The 27,839-nt window shown below is 38.7% G+C and overlaps 1 protein-coding gene across 1 annotated transcript; it reads left to right on the top strand.

Moving 5' to 3' along the window:
* On the top strand, positions 1 to 24,130 carry CNR1 (cannabinoid receptor 1). The gene is made up of 2 exons (XM_030315955.1): positions 1 to 129; positions 18,610 to 24,130. Exon 2 carries the CDS (start codon positions 18,673 to 18,675, stop codon positions 20,089 to 20,091), a length of 1,419 nt encoding a protein of 472 aa, XP_030171815.1. The 5' UTR covers positions 1 to 129; positions 18,610 to 18,672; the 3' UTR covers positions 20,092 to 24,130.
* The last annotated feature ends 3,709 nt before the right edge of the window (positions 24,131 to 27,839 follow it).

The raw sequence follows: 27,839 nt of genomic DNA, 5'->3' as shown, positions 1-27,839 counted from the left end.
GGGGCGCCTCGGCTCCCGGCAGAGCTCCGTGGAGTCGGGCGGAACGTTCCGTTCTAGCAGAGAAGCAGCCCCAGCTCTGGGCGAGAGGTGCCGAGGGAGCTTCTCCCCGAGGACCGGGGGATGCGAAGGGTAAGACCTGGCAGGGTTGCGTTTGGAAATACTTTTTTTCCGCCTCCCGCCCCTTCGGGTACTGACCGGTGTGGTCCCCAAGTGTCCTTCGTGGAGTTCTCATTCCGTGTGAGCGAATCGTGCGTCGATGTTTACTTAGCTGTGTAGCCCCAGCTTGCAAACTGTGGTCTGTGCTACTTCTGGAGGTTTCTTCCATTTACTAGTTATTGAATGTGTGTGCACTAACGTGTTTGTAGAAAACGTGTAATTGTGCATGTTTGAGAAATAGGCGCTTGAGTTGGTGCTGAATGTCTGTAAACCATACCAGCAACTAAGTCCTCCCAGAGAAATCCATCGATCTCCAAACCTAGAAACTGTCTAAAATATTAAATGCCATATGAAGAAATGTATGTCAAATAATAAACTTTTGGTATAGAAAATATAGCTGCAGGAGCCACTCTGCTTTGAGGAAAACTAAATGTACATTTAATATCTAGATTTGAATGTTGATGGAACCATTTAACTCCGAACTAGCCATTAGATGAAAAAAGTTGCTGTGTTTTTTGAAGACATTTCTTGGTGAGGCTCACAGTCATAAACGGCTCACCTCTCCAATGCAAACGTTTGCAGTGATAAACACCAGAAGCCGTCATTTGGTCATTTGAAAGTTTGAAAGCAACATGCATGTTTCTAATTTTAGTTTTAAATTAAGCAAATGAGAAAAAAATTAGTAATCTATTAATCATTTTGCCTCCCATCTTTTTTATTTCCCTTTAAATTAAATGCGATTCTTGTCTTTGTTGTTGCTTTCATGATATATTAAGCATCCTTGGGCATGTAATAAGAGATTAGAACAGATTTACTGTTTTTAAAGGTGTTGAAAGATCTCTATGGGTCCCATAACTTCTCCTCATTTTTTATTACCAAGTTAATATCTTTTCAACAAAGGGGGAAATGCAATTTCTTAGCAGAAACTCAGTGGACATTGAGTATCAGTGGGGTGACCACTGCCATCAATCTATTTTGCAGAATATTGAGAAGCTCAGAGCAACTAACCTTTAAGGTTCCCATAGGACTTTATCTGATTTAAAGTGTTGCTTTTCTAATCCCACCCTACTGACAGTTTGCAAGGGAAGATACACTGATTGATTTTTCTCTGTCCCTTTTTTTCCCCTTGGTAGTCCTTCTAGCTCCCCCCATCTCTAACCCAGTTACAAGCAATTTTATCAAAATAAAAGGCCATGCATAGTTTCTTAAGTGAGACCAATAATTTTCTGATTATATCCGTACATGAACAGAATCCACGCACCTCCAGAATTTTAAATGTTGCCTGCTGCAAGCGGTTACTTATGGGCACAATAGCAGTGGCTGTAGTTGGGCAAGATGCAAGAGGATGGACATGGTTTTCAAAAAACTAATCCATATGAGGTTATCAAGAGAACTTACTGTAAACAGACTCTTTTTGTTCCAAAGATGTCTCCCACTCCAGGCAAGGAGCAATCCTGGCTGAGGTAAGTATCAAGTGTCTGATGGGGAGAGGTCTCATTGTGTTCCTAAGTCTCTGTGGGGGTAAAGTGATACCACAGGGCGGAAATGCTCAGCACTGACCTTTCTAAAATAAAATTACTATGCTTGCATACTCCTTGTCAGGAAGGCAGATTAGATATTCACGCCCCCCCCCAATTTAATAGGTAGCCTCCACATATATGCATACAAAAAGAATGTTGTGGCTAGTCCCTTCAATAAACCATAGGTGATATTATTTAATTTGGTGTGTAAAGTTTTACATTTTGGTGAAAATCCGATTTTACGTTGGAGTAGTGCTGGGCTTTGTTTGTTATCCACTGTTTTCTGTCTTTTTCTGTTACCCTTTTCCCAGTGGACTGTGTGCTTCCCTGTCGCCTGTGAGATCGTTCTTCTCTAATAAGCCTAGCTGCAGGATCAGTGTGTTCTTTTTGGCATTTCAAAATGTTAAAATAGTGAAATTGTTAAATGTTACCAAGATGAAACTGCTGGGAATGAAATTCTCTGGGAGAACCACTCTATCTGTGGCATATTATAGTCTATTCCAAAAGAAAACTCCTCGCATTGGTTTACCTATTTTTTCAAGAAAGAAGCAGCCCCATTGATTGTGTTGATAAGTGTTTAGTATGCAGTGTCAGCTTATTAATTACTAAGGCAAAGCCTGAAAAACTCTTTCAAAACAATCTTGTGACATTCTTCTTTGCTTTGACTGAGAATTAACATGAACCACCAGGAAATTTAGACAGGCTCCTGGGTTGCCTTGCATATTAGTGTTTGGAATTAGAACTGGAATACTTGGCTGTTTAAGACTAAAACTATTATGAAATGGAACTTATAATAGCAGTTTATAGTTCACCACGCTTACCAAATGTTTCTTCCCAGAAAACAGTTGGCCTAATAAGAAAAGGGATTATTTCCCATAATTAGCTCTCCAGGAATGCTGCAAAAAAAAAAAAAAAAAAAAAAAGAGAGAGAGAGAGTAATACATTGAATTTGGAGATACCTAACAACACATGATGAGTAAAATGAGATTTGGTTAGAGCATCTTGAATTTGGTTAGGAAGATGGAGCCTGTCCTTGAGGTAGCTGCCTGTTCTTCTTGGGGTAATTACGTTAGCTCAGTTGCCTAAAGGACACAGAGTAGAGCTTTCTTTCCTGCAAAGAAAGAAAGAAAGAGAAAGAAAGAAAAAGAAAGAAAAGGATGCCGTGTCTTCACCAGTGTGATCTGTCTCTTCTGTTTTTGTATTCATCATTTTCTAATTGAACTGACAAATTAGTTAGAGGGAATCCAGCCTTTGGGTTTAAATTATTTATAATTCTGCTTTTGCCTCTGAAAAGACCTGGTCCCAACATTGTTTGAAAAACTGCTGGGGCTGAGTTTATATATTGCACGTCTTTATTTTGAGGGACTGCAAGGTCTGCTCGTTTTTCTTTTCTTGACCGAAGAGTGATAGAGAAGTTAAAGAATAAGAGGAAATCAAAACCAATTGATGTACTTCATATTGGCAAAATTTTAACTTCATCCCCCTCCCCCAGCTTTGGCTCTTTCTCAATCCTGTCCTCATAACAATGTTAACTTTCTGTTACATCTGCATAAATGCTGTTTCTGAGGGGTTGGGGGATAGGACACTTTGCCACTGAATTGTTGTCTAGTGTTCTGATAATCATTTAATTCACTAATCTGTATCTTCTTAGATTACATTGGGTTAACTGTAGAACATAGATCAACTCCAATTTCTTCCAGATATTTTCTGGACTAAAAGAAGCAATAAATGTCATCCAGAATATATATAACATGAAATTATATACTACATAATTAAAAAATTTTTTTTAATGTTTATTTATTTTTGAGAGAGAGAGAGAGAGACAAAGTTTGAGTGGGGGAGGGGCAGAGAGAGAGAGGGAGACACAGAATCTGATGCAGGCTCCAGGCTCCGAGCTATCAGCACAGAGCCTGACGCAGGGCTGGAACTCATGCACCCAGGAGATCATGACCTGAGCTGAAATCAGATGCTTAACTTACTGAGCCACCCAAGCACCCCTGTACTGCATAATTTTATATGATTGGGATGTATAGTTACACTTGTATACATATATGTGAACAAACTTTTTCATAGATGTGTATCATGACCAACACAAAAGTTTAGACCCATTGCCTTTATATATTTGGATATATAATTCAGATTTTAAATAAATACCACAAATTTGGGTGAAATGTCCAAAATTAAGGCAGCTGTGCAGATGGACACAGAAGACTCAGGCAAAAGGAGTATCCACCTTGAATCCAAACAAGGAAGGCCGTTCTGATTTTCCAGGATAGTGGAAATCTGCTCCAATCTCACGTGATCTAAGAATCTTGTAAAGATGCCAGGATGGGCATAACTACCTTTGATTATGGTTTTCTCATCAACACTGACTGATGTGTTTAATACAGTTTTCACCAGTCTTGCTAGTTGTTTATTATTTTTAGAAAATGAAGTTGGGAGAAAAGGTACAAGGTTATTACTCTGTCACAAAATGCACATCAATATCGTTATATTTGTAACATACAGCACATTGTGCTATCACAAAAACGTTAAAACTATAGGAAATATTAGAGGGGGCGGGGAAGGGAAGGTTGTTTTTTGTGGTTTTCCAGGGCCTCTCTTGGTTCTACTCAAAGAGTTTGATGTTAGAAGAACTTCTATCTTAAACAGGCCTGAACGGATAATAGGTATGTTTATGACCTATCAGTGATAATAGATCACAGCCATTACATAAAGTAATCAGTGCGATTACCTCTAGTTCTTAACAGAAAATATTGAGTAAAAGGTTTCCTGGGTCATATACCTTCACTGAACAGGGTGCCTCGTGGAAAATAAAGCACATTTCATTGTAATAGTTTTTCTAGTACACTTGCCATTGCAAATACATTCTTGAGCTAGTTTTCATTGATATTTTCCATATATTTGAGGCATTTTTCCATATGGCATACTGACGAATCACTTCAGCATATCCTTTAATTTAAAGTTTCATTTGGCCAGGTTAATGTCATAATTTAGTGAGCATGAGGTTCATAGTTGTGTTTGGATGGGTTTTCGAAGGAAGAGTTGTTTACTAGCCAGACCTGAGCAAATGGGCCTGGCGGAGTCATAGCAGTCGTTCTGGAATACTACAAATTCTGTTTTAGCCTCCGCTGGAGAAATTTTCACACCTGCACTTGAGGAAAGCTTTCAAAGTTTTTCTTTGTTTGTTTTCTTTTCTTTTGTTTTAGAATATATGAGTTGAGACTGGTTAGTGGGAATCAGTGTCTCCTAGCCAACTCTTTTTTTAACCTATGGTGCTGTTGCATTATATCCTGTATTTTGGAATATGCTTATTAAGGTAGATTTTGCATTTTGTTAATGCAACAAGGGATTCAAGTTCCCATTTCTCCTAACCTAGATGGCAAATACTTTTTCCCTACAAGCACAATATTTTATTATCTGACTCTTATCCTTCCACTAGAGTTTGGATTCTTAATTGCGTAGAGTTTGGATTCATTGAGTAGAAATTTGATATCTTTGGCTTGATTCTTTACCATCATTATCAACTCTGAAAAGCATTTAAAATTTGTTTTTTGACTTCAGGAGATAAAGTGCGGTATAGTTTCCTAAATCTGACAATGTAATATCTATTTTTTTATTCCTACTAGCAAATTCCATGCTATTGCTTTTTAAGGAAAGGCAGAGGCATTTTTCAAAGATGTGCCAGGCAATCTGTTGTGGTAGTTGAATATACTGGCAAATGCTTTCACAAACTGTGTATGTCAGTAGTATATTTAAATATAATTAAAATAAAATATAATTAGGAAATAATGTTTTTCAAAGTTTATGTTTAAATGGGAGGGTTCCCTCCTTCCCTCATTATTTCTTCATCTGTTCTTTTAGACCATATATTCAGAGAAGAATGTTGGAATATGAGTTCTATAAATTGAGTTAAGTTACAAGGAGCTTTACATTTAAATTGGTGATAAATTCCAGTGTGCTTTTTAAAAAACAAATTTCTCCTTGCACATATGGACATTCATACTATAGGAAATTTTAGAGCACTGACTTCTGTTGGTCAAGAGGCTAAACAAGATGTTTGTAATATAGCAAGTAAACTGATATCATGTGTAGTGTGCCTTTGTCACTCATTTCCTTTTAACTCAGCTATATTTAAAAATCATCAACTTGATTTATCCTTTAGAAAAGAGACTTAATTTAATGCCACTATGATCTGTGTATGTTGGTTAATTCCAGTGTGGCTTGTTCAGTGGACCAGATTTTCAACTCATTTCGATGCACTGCTACCAGAATTTGTAAATGTTTTCTCTAGCATTTGTACAAGTTGTGGTGAGCAAGTGATATGCATGTGGAGAAGGAAAGCTGAAGAATTTAATACAGAACCAAAGTAAGCAAAAGATTGTCCCAAGAGTCCTGTGTCTTTGCATACATGGGGATTTGACTTCAGAAGATAGACAACTACTTTTGGAAATTATATCAAACTTCTTACAAACAACAGCCAGAAAAGGGAAAACCTTTGAATGATTTTAGTCCTCAGCTAAGGAAATGAAGGATGAGTAATCTATGATCCATTTTTATTGATGAAATAATTAAAGAGGAAACAGTCTGCCCAAAGTCAGATATTTAAGTACTTTGGGATACATTTCCATGTATTTATAGCTTTTAGGTATTTTTGCAAGATATATGCCAGCTATAAGCAGTATGAATTGCATAATCTAATTCTGTAAGTTAATTTGCAGCCGGTCTGCATTACTTAGACCTCCTGCAAGATTTCAATTTTAGTTTGTTGTTTTCTGGGTTCATCTCCTGCGATACATTATTTTACAGTTTGGGGAAGAGAAGAACAGAAACAAACATTTCCAGCTTAAAAAAAAATAAGCTGAAATGTTACCTACTTTTACTGGTTTCCCTTCTTTTATTCTTAGCCATCCTTCCCAGGGGTGTCGAAAGGAATGGCTACCAGTTCTAGAGAACTTTGCACACATAGAGTTTGTAAATAGAATTAGGAGAAAATTGTGTGGAGTTCTTAATTTATGCCTCAGTGCTGGGTAAGTACATATTATATTTTGAAGCCACATTGCTTTGTTGGACAAAAATATAACAATAAGTTTGCTGAAGAAGTGCAGAGAAGCCCAGAATTGTAGACTGAAAAACCTTGAGAGGTTCCCCACTCATTATGTTTATTTTCAGGCGAGACCACATTATTCTATTTCAGTCACATAGAAATATCTTGGTTTTAAACATCTTTTAGAGACTACTTTGTCATGAGTGGGCTCCCTTAGCAATCCATTTCAATGATCTAAAAGCCTGTACTCCTAGAATATTCCTTGTTCCTGTCTAACCTCAAGTCTTCTTAAAGGTTAATTTTTATTTCTCCCCCTCATTTAGTGTTTTTCATGGGCCTGCGTAATCTTTAACAGTAGCTTTTAAACTTTAGAGTGTGTTAGAATCTCCCAGAGGCCTTGTGCCCCAAATCCTAAGGTTTCTGACTCGGTAGGTCTCAAGTGAACCTGAGAATTTGCAGTTTTTGTAAGTACGGCTGGTGGGGAGACTACCCCTTACAAACCTCCGACCTGTAAAAGAACTGTGTGCACTCACAGACCACTGTGTGACTTCTCGCACTGTTCTTAGAGATGCGTCCTAGATGTCCAGCGCATTCTTACCTATCTTACTTCCTAATTCTTTACCTTCACGTCACTTTTTCTGAATACCTGCAGTTCCTCAGCTCTGTGCATAATCGCAAAATTGCATCACACAAATCTCAGGAAGAGTTTGACCTTGAATGAGTACAATAAAATTACCTTATGGTTTCAGTGACATCAAAATCCTGTACTTGCATCCAATTTGCACACTTACTTCTTAATCGGAACTACATTTTCAAAGCATATTCTCCATCTTTACTGAAACCTAGTTCAGTTCTGTTTGCATACAATTATTTGCATCTTTTATTGTATCTTTTTCTTGAGAGACAGAGAGAAAGCACGCAGAGAAGGGGCAGAGAGAGAGAGAGAGAGAGAGAATCCCAAGCAGGCTCCCTGCTGTCAGCACAGAACCTAATGTACGGCTCGAACTGACAAACCGTGAGATTGTGACCAGAGTCGGGCGCTTAGCCAACTGAGCCACCCAGGCACGTTTGTATCTTGCATGTTAGTACACGTTTAATTTTTTTTAACATTTCAGCTAAAGAAACTGGCACATAAGTACCTAGTTTATAAAATCATGGTTGAAGGGAACCCTGGCTTTATACAATAAGAACTTATTTAAAATTATTCCAGTAAAAAAATGATAGGAAGGAAATTGAACTATTTAGAAAGTTACCATATCTTGATTTGTATGAGTACTTGAACAAATATTAACTTACCTTGTGAAATATTCCATTTTAGCCCCTGTAATGATAAATAATTTTCTGTTCTTTTTCATCACATAATTATGGCCTGTGTTGGTGATTTTGTATCTGCAAATTGGAGAGCCAAATGTTTTGTAAAATAGAAATGAGTTGGGTTTGTTATTAGAATTGATTTTGGGCTCCTGAGATATCCCCATCTTACATTTAGCATCTGTTGGCATAAACATATCATTTGTTTTTAGTAGAACTACTTTCCTTTTCTCATCTTTAATTACTTTCTTGAGGCAGAATTCCAAATATTCACAATTAATTTTTATCAATATATTAAATTTTCTCAATGCCCTTTTGCCCCAGAAAAGCAATTAAAAATTTAGTTTTTGTATGGAGTAGTAATAACCCATTTTAATCCTCCATAACATATTTTCTTATTTATGTTTTAATTAATTCAGTTGTAAGATACATGAAATGTTGTAGCAGGAAGAGAAGTTGCTCAACCAAAGCAAGAACTATGTCCACTGAATAGAATAACAAATTGACGGGCGCCTGGGTGGCGCAGTCGGTTAAGCGTCTGACTTCAGCCAGGTCACGATCTCGCGGTCCGTGAGTTCGAGCCCCGCGTCAGGCTCCGGGCTGATGGCTCAGAGCCTGGAGCCTGTTTCCGATTTTGTGCCTCCCTCTCTCTCTGCCCCTCCCCCGTTCATGCTCTGTCTCTCTCTGTCCCAAAAATAAATAAATGTTGAAAAAAAAAATTTTTAAAAATAAAAAAAAAAAAGAATAACAAATTGATTCCTGAGGGTTTATAAAAGCCACTCCATCTAGTGGTTGAATTTTCACATAAACTTCTCTTGACAAGTTGTTTTCAAAACATACTTGCACATGGGGAAACCCATTTGGGAAAGATTAATGCATAATAACATGTATTTGAGATAGGGAAAAAGTTCATTATCATCATCATTTCATACATTGTCTTTAAAGGTCTATCAACAGCATGTAAGTAGGATTCATTCAAGGTTGTGCACATCACAGAAATCTCTCTGTATATCATGGCTGTGTGCCTCAACATTGAGGTTCATAACACACACCGGGGTAACCAAGGATAAGAATAAAAGGTAGATACCTGTTCTTTTGCCTCTAGCTTCCACTTGCCATCAACATAACTTCTGTTTATAGTGGGATAAAAGATCTTGGGGTAGATAATTGTTGATGCCTTTTATATAACCTTTACATTTGGGGAGTTGTTTTTTTTTTTTTTTTCCAGGTAACTCTTTCATGTATTAGACCAAAACTCAGTTTTAATTCCCTAACATAACCAGCTGACTTTATGCCAAGGAAAACTATCCACAGTTAAACACCATTCTGCTAAGATAGATCTGCCATGCTGCTGATGAGCACCAGTAAGCATTTAGGTATTGAGTACCTGCCCTGTGCCAGGCAGAGGACATGCGAGGCATATAAGACAGGTCCCTATTCTCAAGGCGTTCATGATTTGAAGGGTTCAGCAGTGCCCAGCCTCTCTCCTGGGAGAAAACCTCAAAGCAAATATAGGAAGGGGATTACACAACCCAATTATTGAGATGCACAACCCAATATCGTTTGATGATGAAATATCATATGCCTATTACATGTTTTCATATCCTACTGTATTCTGTCCTCTGTGGGAGGAGAAGGACAGATGGGTGGCTTTTATTTGATGGAGTGGAGTGGGGTGGAAAATCATTCCTCTTGCTTCCTTGACCCATATCTATTACACGGGTGTAATACATGGATATGTATTTAATGTCTACATTGCTAGGCACAGAGTATGTGCCCAATAAAAATGTGTTACGTGAAGCATGCGAGGGCCTGTAACTTTGTATCCATCAGCCACATTCCTGTAGTAACACCACTTTATGATCTTTGGGCACCAGAGATCTGTCACAAGCACTCCCTTGTTGAAGCCTAAGGTTTACAAAATTTCTTTTTCCTTGATTCCAGCCACCATCCTAGGAACAGGCCACAGAGAGTCACCTGTCTGAGCCGACCAAAACTATTCTGCTCATGGTGGGAAATTGAGTGATTTCAGGGAGTTTGAATTTCTCCATATGGGAATGAATATTTCAAACTTTTGTTCACTAACAACCATCATGTCTCATTCAGACCTAGAGAAATCGTCCTCTCTCTTCCTCGCTGGTATTGTGGAAACTGTCATTATTGTCCACATTCCTTACAATTAATTGAAGGGGAAAAAAATCTGTCTAATTTTTTAAAAATAGTGAAAAGACAAGTTACATTTTATTTATTATTTGCCAACAGTCACTGAAAATAAGGTGCTAATCCAGGGTTAGGATTTATTGCTTATAGTTAATTATCATACTTGTCCCTGGAGACCACAGGGCAAGAATGATTTGCAAGTGCTGTGGGCAATCTTTTGCTGTCAACAGATCTTCCTTGAGATTTTAGTTGTTTATTGTGTAAAGTGATCACATACTGTCTAGTACCTCCTTTTCCCAAAATCAATTCTTCCCCCTTCCGTAGAAACAAAGAAAAGTGTCTTATTAAATGGTCCCTGGACTTCAAAGTTAGGCGCAGGGACTTGAAGTTACACAGACTTGGGTTGAGTTTAGCTCTGCCCTCTAGGTAGAGACCTTGGGCAAAGCATTTTACCACTCTAAGCCTCAGGTTTTTCATATGTAGAATGGGGATTATAATAGCACCTAATTCATGTAAATATATATATATATATATATATAGCACACAAATATTCTAATTTTTCTTACTACAACATTTGGGAATTGGAATTTTCTCTATTGTGCATTTAATCACCCAGATCACCCAATCACTCTGAGATCTGAACCTGGAGAAACAGGACTTGATTTTTCATTGGACTTAATTTGTATGCTCATGGATTCAAAGAGAATGTATTCTTTTGTTGAAAGATGAGGGAAGAAGCTGAAAGGTATGCTGCACCATGGGACAAAAAGTAGCATGCTTTAAACTACTTCTGTCTTTGGTAATGAACTGTCAGATAATCTATCTGCTGGGTTCTACATATTTTATGGGCTGGAATAATACATCACTTTTGACTTTTAATGGCCAAACTTCACATGCAAGATAAAGACAGTCTTAAGGAGTATTTGTATATGGACCATGGCTTCAATTGAATTGAAAATTTTGCATGTTCTCTTTTAAGGGAAAGCTGCATCAATTATGCTTGATCACTTCCTTTACAGATATGTAGAAAAAGTAGCTCTCTCTAAAAAAAGATATAGGCACTTAGAGGAAACATCAAAACAGCAGAACAGGGGTGCCTGGGTGGCTCAGTTGGTTAAGCAACCAACTCTTGATTTTGGCTCAGGTCATCATCTCATTGCTCTTGAGATCAAGAACCCATGTTTGTCTCTGTGCTGATAGCAGGAAGCCTACTTGGGATTCTCCTCCCTCTCTCTCTCTGCCCCTCCCCCACTCATACTTACGCTCTCTCTCTCTCTCTCTCTCTGTCTCAAAATAAATAAACTAAAATAGATAAATAAACTAACTTTAAAAATAGTAGAACAAAATTAAATGGCAAATGGATAAATAGAATTGGCTGTAAAGCCAACAAATCATTTCATTTATATCATTAATTTGCTTTTGTAATAGGCTTTTCTTATGGAATCATCACCTCATAGTGAATATTTAATCTGATGTAGTTTAAAGGTATTAATTCTTAAGCCCTAAAATTCTTTAAATTTTAATAAACCTTAAATGTTGAATAATAAACCTTTAAATGTTAAATAATTTATAGCCTTATAAATGCCTTAATGTCTATTTAGTTCATATTAATTGATGTATTTTTATGAAATATATCTTTTTACTAACAAAGACCAGAGAAAATGGTGCATTTAATAACTTCTATTCCACATTAGAAAATATATGAAAAGCTAAAGCTTTGAGAACCAACCAAGCATTACCTACATAATGGAATTTTCTTTTATATATGGGAAAAGGAGCTGACATTAATACAAAGAAGAAGGATTATGTATTTTTGCCTGAATTATCAGGATAATTAAGTCAATCCTTTATTTCTCTTTGCTAGAAGATAATGCAAAAAGTGACCAAACTACTTGAATAATTCCCAAACTCTGGTGGTTATGTAAGAGTTAGAAAAGACTCAGTTGCCCATTCAACCATTGCAGAAGCATCATTCATAGAGTGACAATGTTGGCCCATGAGATTTGCCATGTATATTGAGGACATGTCTTAGACATAATACAATTATAAGGGTCAACTAAAATTTTCCTACCAACTTTAGAGAAATATATTATCAAGTAATTTTTTCTTAATCAAATTAGTAGAAACCAGACTTGTTCCTAGAAATGAATGGAGAATAATAAATACATCCACTGGCACCTTCATTCTCTTGAACCTTCACAAGGCTCTTTTACAGGGCTAGCTGAGCAGAACACAAAGCCAACAAAGAAATTAGGGAGAACGATAGGGTTAAGCAAGGGCCTGGGACTCATGCATTTGACATTCTGGACTCTTATCAGCCTAGAAACTATGAGATTGGCATGGTCTCCTTAAAGCATTTATAAACGTAGGATATTAGAGAAGGAGCCTGGCGGGGTAGGGGGGGAGGGGTTGCTGATACAGTCTATATCAGGAGTACTGGTCCTTCTGATGTGTCTAGAGGGTTTTCTGCCCAACTAGACATGACATCCTGCAGGGAGCAAATGTTGCCTCCTGCCTGTTTCCTCAGAGATGCCACATAGGCCAGAACTGCAAAGATTTGGACTCCAGATAGAACAGCAATAAATATCTAAATTATTAAAATGTCTCTTTAAAACAAAGAAAGTCTTCAGCAGGGCAATGAAGACTAAAATAGCCTGCTATTAATTATATTGATATAGAAAAGACTCTATTTGAAGTCTTGTTTTGTTATTCAGTGCTCACCTTAATGAGGACACGGATATTTTATACCCTTAAGGGTTATAGAAACAAAGATGTGACTCTAGGTAGACTTTAGAAAACTTTATGCTGCCGGTGTACCCAGAAAATTTCTTTGATGATACCACAGCCTGCCAGTTAATGCAGAAGTTTGGGGGTGGTAGATGGGAAACAAGTGTGCGTGTAGTGAGATGGACAAACACAACAGGTGATGTCATTCTAAAAACTTGAGTTGTTTCTTTTTTTAAATAATAGATTCAACACAGGAAAATATTTTTCATTTTTATAAAGGCATAATTTATAGCTTAAATTACTAGAACAAGTTGATTATATTTTTAAAAACAGAATCCTAGGAAAATCCCCTTAAATGTCATTCAATCATTGTTTTACTATAACAGTAATAAAAACCAACTGCTTCTTTAATAGGTGCATCTACGCACCTTGCTAGAAATTTCCAATTATGATTTTCCCAGTCGCACACAAAAACACAATTAATGGCAGCTGCATCCCCCCAAAGCCTAAACTATATTACTAGTGAACTCTCAAAGAAAATTCTCAATGCGAAAGATAATCAGGTGAAAATTACTGTAATAATCCAAATGTAGAAATAAAGGGAAGAATTACTGAAATGCAGAGGACCACTTTCCCATCATGATCCCATTAACTGTTAAAATAGCCTGTGCACAGTGGTACTTTGACATTACTAAGATCCTTGAACTGCAGAAAATCCATGTATACTTTAGAACTGTATTCCTTAATTAAGGTTGCCTGATACTGGACAGAAATTACTCTATATTTCATAACCACACCATGCTCTGGCTCAAATGTAACAAGTTAGTTTGTTTTAATGAAAGTCCTTGGTTGCATTAACGTGGAAAATGTGAGCACATATGTGGTGATCTTAATACAGAGTAAGTCACAGGCACACATGTTCTGCATTGCTGAAGAAAGATCTGTGATCTTTTGTCATCACTGAAGAAGGTTTATAGCTCTTCCAGATACTAAAATTTTAATCCTTGAGGTCATGCCAGTAGGCAGATTTACCTAGATGGGCTGGCATAGGAAATAATGATTTAGTAGGAGGTAGTCTTAATTACTATTGACAAAATGCCTTAATTTGAGTTTGTAAGAAGCTTGAATATAATACAGAAAGCAAAATGGCTTTATTCTGGTTACTGTTAGTGCTTAAAACAGTGCATAAAGTCCAAAAGCAAAAATTCTGGGGTCTGACAGACACGGGTTCCACTACAAACTCTTCGTCTTCCGGACAATTTGCTTAACATTAACAACTAATGATTTCCATTCCTTTATGTGAAATGGTGACTATAAATAAGCACCTGATAGACTTGTCATGACAATTTAATGGTAGAATATGCATAAAGTCTCTGGAATACCTGGGGTATAATAGAGTTCCAAATAAAGTTTCCTCCTCCCTCACCCCTGTGTGCATCTGCTATTTCCTTCATACTTTAAGTGCTGAGACAAAAATGAAAACTGAATAAGCAGCCTGTGATCTAACAAAGCAATGTGTTATCTTGAGATAATAATTTATGGTAAGAGTCATAGTACTAAGTAATGATAATAATTAATATTTATTAAAGATTTACGTTTTGTGCCAGGCACTATGTTAAGTGCTTTACCTGCCTTTTTAAAATTTAATTTCTATGGGGCGCCTGGGTGGCTCAGTCGGTTAAGCGTCCGACTTCAGCTCAGGTCACGATCTCGAGGTCCGTGAGTTCGAGCCCTGCGTCGGGCTCTTGGCTGATGGCTCGGAGCCTGGAGCCTGCTTCCGTTTCTGTGTCTCCCTCTCTCTCTGCCCCTCCCCCGTTCATGCTCTGTCTCAAAAATAAAGAAACGTTAAAAAAAATTAAAAATAAAACAAAATAAAATTTAATTTCTATGACAATTCTGTGATTTAGGCAATATCATCATCAAACTCATCCCCATTTTGCAGATGAAATGCTGAGGCTTAGAGAGATTAACTACTCGCCCAAGTACAAGTCTCACAGTAATCTTGGTCTTCTAACTCCTAATTCAATGTTTTCTTCATTACTAGTGTTTTGACTGGTTGGAATTAGTGGGGAAAAGAAGGGAGATAGTAGTAACCCTGGCTTCGGTTAAAGGGTTGATGGTTCATCAAGGCTAAAAGCAGCTCTAGACATACTGTCTAATATGGTAACCACTAGCCACATGTGGCTCTTAAGAACTTCAAACATGGCTGGTACCACATGTTGAAGTGATAATATTTTGGATCCACTGGGTTAAATAAGATATTAAAATTAATTTCACCTTTTACCATTTCCTTTTTTACCTAGATAGTGGAAACTTTGATATTGTATATGTGGCTCACATTACATGTTTATTAGACAGCACTGTTCTAGAACCAGAACATCTGGGTTCATTCTGGCTCTACCACCTACTGGCTGTGTGAATGGCAAGTTACTTACCCTCTCTGTGCCTTTCATCTGTGAAATGGGGATAATAACGGCACCCACCTCATAGGGTCATTGTGAATGATAACCAGTTTGAATACTTACCTGGCAGGGGAGATATCCTGATCACGATAAGCAATTTGATACACATAAGAAGGTCAGGATGCCACCTACACATAAGCTCTCCAGAAGTGGTTAAAAAGGGAAAATCAGCAAGATGTAGTAGTCTTCTTATTATAAAGGCCAAGAAAGAAGAGGAGTCCACGGTAAGTTCAAGGTATGAGCTTGGACAACTTAATACAGTTATTCATAATTCCATAAGAAATGTGAAAAGAGACATGACTGGAGGCCATTTGCTGCAGCAGTATCTGTAACAACAAGAAGTGATAACCTAAACCTTCATCAGAAGGAGGCTGGTCATGTTCATTTAGTGGATACGTGAGGCACCTGCTAAATGGAGAGAGGGTTCGTGGACCAATGTGCAACTGTCTTCACGTATACTTGTAAATGGAAAAGCAAGCAGCGGAACAGTATGTATAGCATCTTAGTATCTGTTAAAAATAAAGCAAAGAGGAAATGAATTTATATATCTGCTTGAATATGCATGCACAGTATCTTTGGAAAGAGTAACAAGGACCTTCTTGCCACTGAGGAGGAAAACTGGGTGGCTGGGACATGGGGACGAGAGAGCCTGGTTTTGCTGTATATCCTTCTGTGCCTTTTGAATTTGGAATCGTATGAATGTAATATATACATATAATGATCAAAATTTCAAATAAATTAGTTTTTAATTGGGCAGCGTGAAGGACGAGTAGTTACTTGACATAGGAGGACTTAGGGGTTGGAGTTCCTGGACTGGCTCCCAGGAGGAGATGTTGGGCTCAAGTTTTGATTTTCAGGCCAAATATCCATTGAATTCATTACCTTTCTCTCCTCTAATTTTAAGAAAAGACAAAGAAGTAGTATTAAATCACTGCTTTAATGCACCCGTTAATAAAATTCAACTGCCACTATTAGGTTCACGTGAACATTTCTAAGGGAGACCGGCCCTCTCTTTCTCATCTGCTATTGTGCATCAGGCTGGTGAAACACAGAAGAAAAAAAGACACCACTCCTGTGCTTGGAAGCCATTTTCTAGTTATGGAAATAAATATGTAAGCTCATGATTAAGTGATATGGTGGGGCCTGTAATAGAGGGAAAGCCTGGGGGAACTAGTTCTGCCTGGTGGGGAGGGCTAGCCAAAGAGATGTCAGAAATGGAGGAAACTTAATGTAATGGAGAGCTTGGAAATGGGTATTTCGGACAGAGGGAGGCTAAGAGGAAAGAAGGAAGGTGTGCAGGTGTGATCCAAAGAGCAGCATGCCTTCCAGGGCCAGAAAGCACTGTGTTTTAGTACGGGTGGGAGTTGAGAGGCAAACGTCAGATTTGAGGATATGCCAGGACCATTCACAGCTCTCTCACAAATCGTGGCCATTTTCTGAATCCCTCAGATTGCGGGTGAAAATTTTCATTTGTAAATGGAGTTGTTTAGCAAAGGGAGGTTTGCAAAGAGCAGAGTTGATTCAGGAGACAGCCTGGACTCAGGTGTGGCAGAATGTGGGGAGGTGGGCCACATTTAGCCACTGTCCCTGGTTCAAATTACTGTATAAAGGGAACAACCCCCCCCCCCACATCGTGATACTGAAGGTATTCATTTAAATTTTATTTTCTTTGCCTCCATATTCTGTTTCCACTCACACTAATCCTACATACTCTTGGCATAAGCATCCTTTCCTTGGGGAAGCCTCCTTCAACCCCCTAGACTGGCTGCTCCCACAGCATCTTGCATATCACCAGTCACAGCTGCCACCACACTTCATCATAATTACGGGGTCAGCTGTCTGTCCTCTGCCACACAGTATACTTCATGTGACAGGGACTCTTTCTCGATACTCTTAGCCCCTATGCCTACCTACCACAGTGCCTGGCACATAGTGGGTGCTCCATAATTTGTCAAAGGGGTGAATAAATGAATCATTAATTTAGATAGGTAGGATCTCTGTGTTTTAGCAGGAGGACTCAGATCATTTTAATTTGTTCCAAGGTAGTAACTATCTCCCTCTCCAATACAGTGTGATATGTTTTTAAAAAAGAAAAAGACAATTAGGAAGTAAAATGCTGGTTTTTATGATGACTTTAAAATTATTATAGGTATCACTCAGTCTTTCTAATATCTTTATAAGCAAAAGAGCCTAATAGCCACGTTTTAAATAAACATTTATAAATAGTGAAATCAATTCTCTGGATGTTTATTTTGAAACAAAACCAAATTGCTTAGCTTAGAATTGAAGAACCCTTAAAATTTGGCCTCCTTTTCTCAGTCGTCCTCATTTCTGGTGCCATCTACCTGGAAAGACTGGGACTCCATAAAGGCCTGTTTCCTGTCTCCCAGCATGCTTGTGTCACTGCACCACTCATGGGGGACACTGTCAGGAAGCACTCTCCCATCATCACCGCTTTCCAGGGTTAAAGATCTTGGTCTTCCCATGAGCCTCAGTGCAAGTTTGCCCTTCATGACATTTGTCTTGGTTGGTGTGGACATTTTTGAAATTCACCTCAGTCATAGCTTGGTCCAAATGTCTCCTCTGGGAGAGGAAACTTGCCTAATGGAGACAGGCCAGAATCCAGATCTTTTCCCATGGAAGGATCCTTTGGTTCTAAGCCTCTCTTCCTCCTCCTTTGCACTCAGCACACAGGCCGTACAACACAGTTCCTGATTCCACACCATCTTGCTTTGGGGTTGTGCTGTATGTTCAGTCTTACCTGTACGACAAGATGGTAGAGTCTTCAAGAGCAGACGTTGTGTGACACGTCGCTCTCCCCCATCCCCACCAGCATTAAGACACTGTGTGTATGTGACAGTAGAAGCCCGGTGGTAAACACTTCCTAATGCGACCATGAGGTGCATGCCATGCCCAAGGCACATTTCCTTTAGCTTGACTATCAGGAAGTGTGTACAGGATCACACAGTGACTTAAATCCAGGCAGCTTAAATAATGAAAGAGATATTTTTTGGTGGGTGCCACCAACATCACCAACTTCGGGTGGCTTTTCTCTGACTGACTCATTTTGTTGATTAAGTCTGACAAGAATTTCATTTAGGCTTAGAGACAGGAATGAAATAACGTGATGGTACACATTTGGGATATTTACAGTAGGTTTTAAAAAAATTATTGTTATTCTCCCAGTCTTCTCACCATTCAGCTTATTTGTTTTCCCTCCTGTTAGGATTCCCTGCTGCGGGTCTCCTCCTCAGTCATTTTGAGTTTGGCCTAATCCAAGACGGAGGTTATGAAGTCTATCCTAGATGGCCTTGCCGATACCACCTTCCGCACCATCACAACAGACCTCCTCTACGTGGGCTCCAATGACATTCAGTACGAAGATATCAAAGGTGACATGGCATCCAAATTAGGGTACTTCCCACAGAAATTTCCTTTAACTTCCTTCAGGGGAAGTCCCTTCCAAGAAAAGATGACTGCAGGAGACAACTCCCAGTTAGTCCCGGCAGACCAGGTGAACATCACCGAATTTTACAACAAGTCCCTTTCATCCTACAAGGAGAATGAGGAGAACATCCAGTGTGGGGAGAACTTCATGGACATGGAGTGCTTCATGATTCTGAACCCCAGCCAGCAGCTGGCCATCGCCGTCTTGTCCCTCACACTGGGCACCTTTACGGTTCTGGAGAACCTGCTGGTGCTGTGTGTCATCCTTCACTCCCGCAGCCTTCGCTGCCGGCCCTCTTACCACTTCATCGGCAGCCTGGCAGTGGCCGACCTCCTGGGCAGCGTCATTTTTGTCTACAGCTTTGTTGACTTCCACGTGTTCCACCGCAAAGATAGCCCCAATGTGTTTCTTTTCAAACTCGGTGGGGTCACCGCCTCCTTCACGGCCTCAGTAGGCAGCCTATTCCTCACGGCCATTGACAGGTACATATCTATTCACAGGCCCCTGGCTTATAAGAGGATTGTCACCAGGCCCAAGGCCGTGGTGGCATTTTGCCTGATGTGGACCATAGCAATTGTGATTGCTGTGCTGCCTCTCCTGGGCTGGAACTGCAAGAAGCTGCAGTCTGTTTGCTCAGACATTTTCCCGCTCATTGATGAAACCTACCTGATGTTCTGGATCGGGGTCACCAGTGTGCTGCTGCTGTTTATCGTGTACGCATACATGTATATTCTCTGGAAGGCTCACAGCCACGCAGTCCGCATGATTCAGCGCGGCACCCAGAAGAGCATCATCATCCACACGTCAGAGGACGGCAAGGTGCAGGTGACACGGCCCGACCAAGCCCGCATGGACATCAGGCTGGCCAAGACCCTGGTTCTGATCCTTGTGGTTTTAATCATCTGCTGGGGCCCTCTGCTTGCGATTATGGTGTATGATGTCTTCGGGAAGATGAACAAGCTCATTAAGACGGTGTTTGCCTTCTGCAGTATGCTGTGCCTGTTGAATTCCACCGTGAACCCCATCATCTACGCTCTGAGGAGCAAGGACCTGAGACATGCTTTCCGGAGTATGTTCCCCTCGTGTGAAGGCACCGCACAGCCTCTTGATAACAGCATGGGGGACTCGGACTGCCTGCACAAGCACGCCAACAACACAGCCAGTGTTCACAGGGCCGCGGAGAGCTGCATCAAGAGCACGGTCAAGATCGCCAAGGTGACCATGTCTGTGTCCACAGACACGTCTGCCGAGGCTCTGTGAGCCTGACGCCTTCCTGGCAGCCCAGGAAAAGAAGTTCATTTTTTTTTAAAGCTTAAAATCTAGAAAAGTCTGTCGTCTCATCGGTTATATTTTTTTAAGTTTACCATGCTCAGTGAAAGGTGATTGTCACCAGGATCAGTTATCAGTTCTCTAGCATTTCAATAGCATAGATACTGAAACTCAGTTCTTCAGGAGTTTACAGTGAAGAAAGCCTGCTGCTTATGTGACTGAAGCTTCTTCAGAGTCTCAGTGAAACGGGAGAGAAACCTGTGGCTACACAGTTTGAAGTCTAAGTAACCACAGGGAAACACCATCAAATGAGTAATGCCTTTGTAACCACAACTTTCATTATAATGTGAAATGTATTTGTCCATAAGTATCAGAGATGTCCATTTTTACAAGTTACAGAGTACTAAAGTAGAGCCATTTTGTAAAAATGTATTGTGTCATGTGAGGTGTGTATCCGTGTTTACTGTGTGTTATTTATATTTGTCTAGTTCAGCAAAACTGAAAGGTAGACTTTCATGAGAACAGTGGAACACAAGCAGCAGATATGTGCCAGTGAGATCACTTTTTAAAAAATTATTGCCCGTGACTTTTAGACACCTTAACATTTTTTTCCAATCTATTCAAATTTGACATTGAAATAACCATAAAGGTTTATTTTTTGTTAATGCAACGGGAAGAATTTGAAGACTATCCAGAATATTGAGCAGAATTCATTGACACTTAAAAATTTGTTAGCCCTGCATTTTCATACGTGGACATTTATTATCTTCTGGACTATAGCTGTTCTGTTGGGTGATGGATTACAATCAGAATGGAAGAGAGAAGGCATATTGACTTTTCTGGCTGACATCTCTGACTTTCTTTAGTCTTTAGCTATTACTAGACCTCTTAAGACAGCATGTGTCAATCTTAATGTATATTGTTATCACTGTGCAATTGCTGTTTACTTGAAGGGTACTGCATTCTTATATTCCAGGTTTAAGTAGATTTCATGCCTGGGTGGCCAAATGAGTCTTCATTTTTTCTTAATTGAAAAGAAGTATTGTCTGGATCAGTAAAATTATACCGTGTGTGAGTGTGAATATAAATGTGTGTGTGTGTGTGTGTGTATCTATCCCGTAACTGTTACAGTAATGTCGTAAAGTGAGAAAACTGTGACCAAGTGTAAACCGTATCACTCGCTGCATTCTTGCACATGAAGTCAGTTTCTAAAATTGAGTTCTTCCAGAAACCTTGTTGATAAAAATACTCACCATAAACGTTCAGGAAATTCTCCTCCCTTCCCCCCACCTTGAGAGATTGGGTCAAGTGCTACTAAATTGACCTTTAGATATTTCAAAAGACCAGTGTCTGGCAAGGAATCATCAATGACAGATGCAAGTGAAGGTCTGTATTTACCATGTCAGTGTTGGGAAATGAGTATCTTGGTTTCTGAGCACCTAATGTCGACCAAGTCCACGGATCATCAGAAGGGAAGTGGTTCTAAATAAAGCCCCCGTGGTAACATTTTTCCGTTGAGTGTGTAGTGATATGACCCTGTTTAACTAGCACTGTACCCCTCTTGCTGAAGTAGGACACCAGGTCTGGTCCATGTGGCGAAGGAGATCAGTCAGACAGTGGGCAAGACAGAGAAAGACAGTGAGGAGCCGACACGCTTGTGACTGAGGCTTGGATGACATGTGACTCTTTCTATGCTTCATCCAGATGCCTTTGGTGACAACCCCGGACCCAGCTTTGACTGGGTAGGTTTGGGCTAAGGAATAGACCTCTCCCCTGCTCCTCGTTAGCAAGATCTGCTGGAGTATAAAGATGAGCATGGCTTGCTGTCTTTTTATTCTTTAATGGTGCCATGGGTGCTCAGATTAGGCCCTTCCCCAGTTAGCATTAATATTGCTTCAGAGGCCACTTGACCCTGACAAATTACTTATAAGCAGTCTCCTCCTTAAACAGATAAAGCGTGGCTCCTTGCAGGACCCAGAGGCCTGGGTAGCATGGATTGAAGTGGAGAGGTAGCATACATCGGGTGATTTCTAGCTCTCTAGATAGATGAGCAGCCTACTGGGGCAATCTTTTGTGCAGTGTATGGCCTACAGCTGAATGTGGGCTGTGGGCCAAGCTGGGATGCATTAACCATCTGTCTATACGGCTCAAATGTGCCTGTTGGTTGCTTCACTTTACCTCTCTGTGATATGCGGAGGAGGGCTCAGGGTGCTGGAGGATGAATAAGGTCTCTTTAGAAGAAAGAGAAAAGATTATTTACAAACACTCACCAGGGTCTGGTTCCACTGAAGAATCGCTACTCGTTTGTCCGCATTATCCTTAATATTAATCCATGTGTCTCAGAGCTCACCAGGCAGGACCAACTTGCCTCTCACAGCTACAAAGACCTGGTGAAGATGAAATTCTTGTTACTTGTGAAAAATTCCAGGATTCATTTTCGAAACTGTATTTGTGTATACGCAATGTAGATTTTATAGTGTGCTGTGCTTTCAAGATATAAATCATATATAATAAATTAAGGGACAATGGGGCTGACGGCACTAAACTTGGTGCTTATTGATATTCTAAGAAATATCTGTGAAATATCATCACATACGTGTTACACTACCTTCATTTTAAAACATTTCAGTTACTTTGAGTCACTTTGACACTTTTAATATCATTTCCTAACCCAAGAGACTCCAATGTCCTCCCTAATGAATATACTCATTAAAATTACCATTCATTATTATCCCTTAATTAGGCCCATTAACTTAAATATAATTTAAATTTCAATAAGTTTTATAAGGTCCAACCTCAGACTTACCTACATACCTCTGAGGATAACATACTTGTCCTGACCACGCATTTCATGATCACATATGTCTTAAAAAGGGCCAAATTCCCAACCTGTTCAATTTCTTCAGAGTAATGATGGATCTTTCAGCCCTAGACCAATAGTTTCATTTAGATAAGGAGGGCTGTTTCCAAGAACCTCTAATTTTCCATTACCTATGAAATTTATATAAAAGAAACGTGGATCTGGGAGAAGCTGCAGACATATGCCTACACTTGAGATGATTCCCACACCTTCCCGTCATGTTGAGTCAGGTCTAACTGGCATTAAGTGTCAAGGAATTTGGGCTGCCTGAACCCACACTGCAGAGAATAGGTCCAACCAGCAGATGAGAATTAGGCCCTGGATGAGTAGCACTCTAATTACTGTCCTGTTGATTCATTTTTGCCATTCCACATCTGTAAAAGAGACCACCAACATCATGCGCAGAATTAGATTTCTCACAACCTAACTGTATATTTGTATGATATTTTAAAATCTCCTAAATGCTGGGCAATGGCTATTAACAATTGTCTTGCATTGGCCTTCTGATGAAATGTTAACAATGCCTATTGTAATATAGACAAAACATTTTATCTACTGATTTGGGCTGAATGTATGTAAATAGGTTTTAAAAAAAGTCAGATGTTTAAGCAGTGGCCTACAAATCAGTAATTTTCAGATAGAAGAGTTTCTTTACATTGCTGTGGCATCCTAAAACCTATCTTCACGTAAACTTAGTGTACTAGCTTGCTGGGGATCGGAGTCCCCAAGAAAGGAAACTTTTTCTTGTGATAGTATGAACCAAGATACCAGGCTATCTGGATTCTTCTTTCCAATGTTTCAACTGGGAAACATAACTCTTTATTGTCTGTAAATCTAACATTATTACTTTTCCTCTTAGAAGAATATCGTATCGTTAGATGTTTGTTGAGCTGGTAACACCCTTGCAACTGCGGCAATATCTTCGTTAGTAATCTGTATAATACTTTGTACACAAGTACTAGTAAGATTGTTATTCAATGTAGCTTCAGTCATTAAATTACTATAGCAAAGTAGTACTTTCGTAATATTTACAGTGTATTAAGCCCACACTATATTTTATTTCAGTGATATAATTAAATTGTTATTTATTTGAAGAGAAAACATCCCATCATGTCTGTTGTCCAAAGTTACTTGGAATCAAATAAAAATTCTAGATTATCATGAAGAACATAAACGCCTTTGAATTCTGCCTTATTTCACAGTCTAGCATTAAAACACTCAGGACTTAAGTTCTAAAAGATTGCTGAACAACTGATTTGTTCCCAAAAAGCACTCATGACCTTATCTGAGAAGTGAGGATAGATTGGATTCATGTAGTCATTTTTAACATAGGAAAAACATGCATAAAACCATCATTTACATAATAAAGAGCAAAACCTGCCATACCTTTTAAAAGCATTATTTCATTAAAGGGTTTAGTGATTTTGCAGTAAATTAAAATAAATGTACTGTTCATAATATGTAAATGAAATTGGAACTTAGCAGATTTAGCAAATTATATAAATCTGAAGAATTTATAAACACATAGTCTGAACCATGTGTAAGAGATAATTACTTTTTAACATAACTTATAAAAACATAATTTTATTTGTACAATAAGAAAAACTAGTTTGAAAATTTTATGATGAAGTAAAAAAAGCATTATAAGGAAGTTTTTACATTATTATTATCCAAAAGTATGTTTCCAATTGATTTTGAAAGAAAGTATTATTCAAATGATAAACTGGCAAATATTTAAAAATAGATTATATTTTGATGACAAAATAAAAATTTATTATTCTGCCTATTTTAGTAAACACTGTAAACTGCATAAGCTGAATGCTTCTAACAGAAAGCAAATGACATGTGTTCTTTGTTCTTAAATTTTACATTGGTACTTGAGGGGAACAAGATACTTATTTCAGTGTCTTCATGTAGCAAAATTAAACACTGATCCCCCATCATTAGTGTTACTATCTATAGTGAAATATGCATTTAGAACGATATAGAAACAGGAAACCAATTGAGGTATGTAAGAAGCTCCACCGTGTCCCCCAGAGATGGTTCTCTAAAGAAAAATTCCACCCTTACGTCTAAAATATTCTAGAAGAGTTTCTTTTGGATTGAAGGTGATACAGGTGAAGTTTTGGGTTCCATACTGGAACATAGAGAGTGAACAATACACATTATCATTGTTCTTCAGCTCCCCGTCCCTGACTGCTGGTGAGGGAAATTTGGAGTGTACATATCTGATTAGTTTAGGAGGTGATGAAATGTGAAGAATGGGTAAGTCTCTGAACATTTAGAAGTACAGGTCATTGGGCTACTGTCTTAAGTTCTTCAGAAGTTTCTGGTAATATTAAGGAGCGACTATATAGGATTATAGGATACATAGTTCCCTGTAACATATCCTAAGGAAAAAAAAAATGATAGGAAGGAATGGAATGGGGTGAGGAATTAATTAAAATAATACAAATATAGTCTTGGGTTAATAGAAAAATGAGATTCTGGGATTCCCCAGTATTTTTAAAAAAATGTTTATTTATGTTTGAGAGAGACAGAGAGAGAGAGCAAGCAGGGGAGGAACAGAGAGAGAGAGAGATGGAGACACAGAATCAGAAGCAGGCTCCAGGCTCTGAGCTGTCAGCACAGAGTCCAATGTGGGGCTTGAACCCATGAACCGTGAAATCATGACCTGAGCAGAAGTCAGATGCTTAATAGACTGAGCCACCCAGGTGCCCCTGGGACTCCCCAGTATTAACTGCAGTAGCTTGTTCATTGCTTTGAACATGGGTGCTCAAATATTTGTAGAGCAAATGAGTAACTTTTTTCTTAGTGCTAAGAAACAGATGGCTAATGCAGCGCTTAAGTTTATTTTAATAATAATAATGTGAGAATTCCTAACATCTTTAGGTAAGCCTGATCCTTTCAAAAATGTTCAAATGTTCCTTACCAGTATGCAATCTTTTTTGACCAATATCAGAATCATGGCAAATCTCTAAGACACCCAGCTTTGACTGACAGACGAGAAGAAATTATTAGACCCAGAATGTAGCTCCGGATCAGTCACTGTCTAGTTGTTTGGCCTCGGACAAGCTACCACATCTGCTTTGGTTTTCTCATCAGTGGCCAGCTCTGAACATATCAGTAGTGTCAGATGATATCGGATGTTCTGAAGAGACTTGAGAACTGTGGAGGGCTATACTAATGTAAAGTACTCGAATTAGTCCATGTTCATATAATTCATTTTGTCTTAGTTAATGTCTACACCCATCCTTTAACTAATAATCAGGAATAAAGAAGCTACACTGTGCCAGCACTTTACATTGGCACTTTATATATTTTTTATTTAATCCTGAAGCAACTCTATGAGGTATATAATCTTAGCCTTTATATTGTAGGTCAGATAAAAGCTGAATGAGGTAAACACCACATAGTTAAGTTTAGAATCCACGCCTTCTTTTTTTAAAAAAAAAATTATTTATTTATTTTGAGGGGGGTGCAGAGGCAGAGAGAGAGGAGGAGAGAATCCCAAGCAGGATCTGTGCTATCAGCGTAGGGCTCCATCCCATGAACTCTGAGATCATGACCTGAGCTGAAAACAAGAGTCAGACACCTAACCAACTAAGCCACCTAGGTGCCCCAGAACGCCAGCCTTCTTAGTTCCAAATCCCATAGTATTTTTTATTAAATCACAGTGACTCCAGTCATCCATTTATTATTCATTTAAAACCATGCAGTCCACAAGTATTTATTGCAAACTTGCCATGCTCTAGGAAATGAAAACTTTAAAAACGTCACCATTGGTTACCAGGATGCCTAGTAAAAATAACGCCCAAAGTTCTATTGTTTTGCAGTACATTTTCACACATGTAGCACCAGGAAGTCAAGTATCTTGCCAAGTTCATATCAGTAGTTTGTAGTAAGTTGAATCTCTGGAGCTCAATCCTGGGTCCTTTAGTTCTAAACTCTGGATCTTTCTGTCTCATCACTTTGCAAGGGAGCATGGGATGTGAGGAGGTATGTGGCTCTAACCAGGACTTGCATTTTCCTTCCTTCCTTCTCCAGATGGTAGGAATTAGAGAACTTGATCAAATCTATTCTGGATGTTAAAATAAATTTGTATTCTTTATTACTTGCCTAGGAAGATTCATCCCTCACTTTGGGTAGTTGAAACAGGCTGAGGAGAAGTTTGATATTTTATCCTCAGAGCTGGGTGCTACAAATACAATCATGATCCCACCTACAATAGCAATTTTTTTCCAGCTCTTTGGCCACTTCCTAGACCAAAGTTTTGACTTTAGTTCCTTTAATTAAAAAAAAAAAACTTGCTTTATTTTTAACTTGTACATAGTATAAGGCAGCTAGGAAATAATTCTCTAGCAGTCAATGAAATGTGACATGTTAAAATTGTAAAATACAATTTAATAAGTATTTACTGAGAACCTACCTTGTACTTGGCACTAACAATAATGGTCAGCATTTATCTCATTTATTATGAGATGCATCATCTCATTTAAACCTCTCAACCAGGCTGTGAAGTATTATCATTCCCATTTGACAGATAGTAACCTGCACAAGGTCACACAAGTAGTAAGTGGTAGAGTTTGAATTTGCTCTTAGCTACTGCATTACTGAGTTGATAGCCACAAGCCATTACCATTTAGCAAACTGTGCTGTACATTTATTCTGTTCGATTCAAGCAACATTTATTGAATATCTACCATAGTAAGTCATCAAATTACTTAATATCTAATGAAAGAAGGTGAACACTTAAACAGGTAATCTCAGTGCAATGCAATCTGTCTAAAATAGAGGAAGTTATCGGAAACCAGAAAGGGCACAAGTAACTGAATAAGGAATATTGATTATTAAAGCTGAATATTGAAGACCAAGTAGG

Source organism: Lynx canadensis, chromosome B2 (assembly GCF_007474595.2).
Source record: "Lynx canadensis isolate LIC74 chromosome B2, mLynCan4.pri.v2, whole genome shotgun sequence".
Classification (NCBI taxonomy): domain Eukaryota; kingdom Metazoa; phylum Chordata; class Mammalia; order Carnivora; family Felidae; genus Lynx; species Lynx canadensis.
The sequence above is the reverse complement of the archived record's forward strand: the minus strand, read 5'-3'. Positions and strand labels throughout refer to the sequence as shown.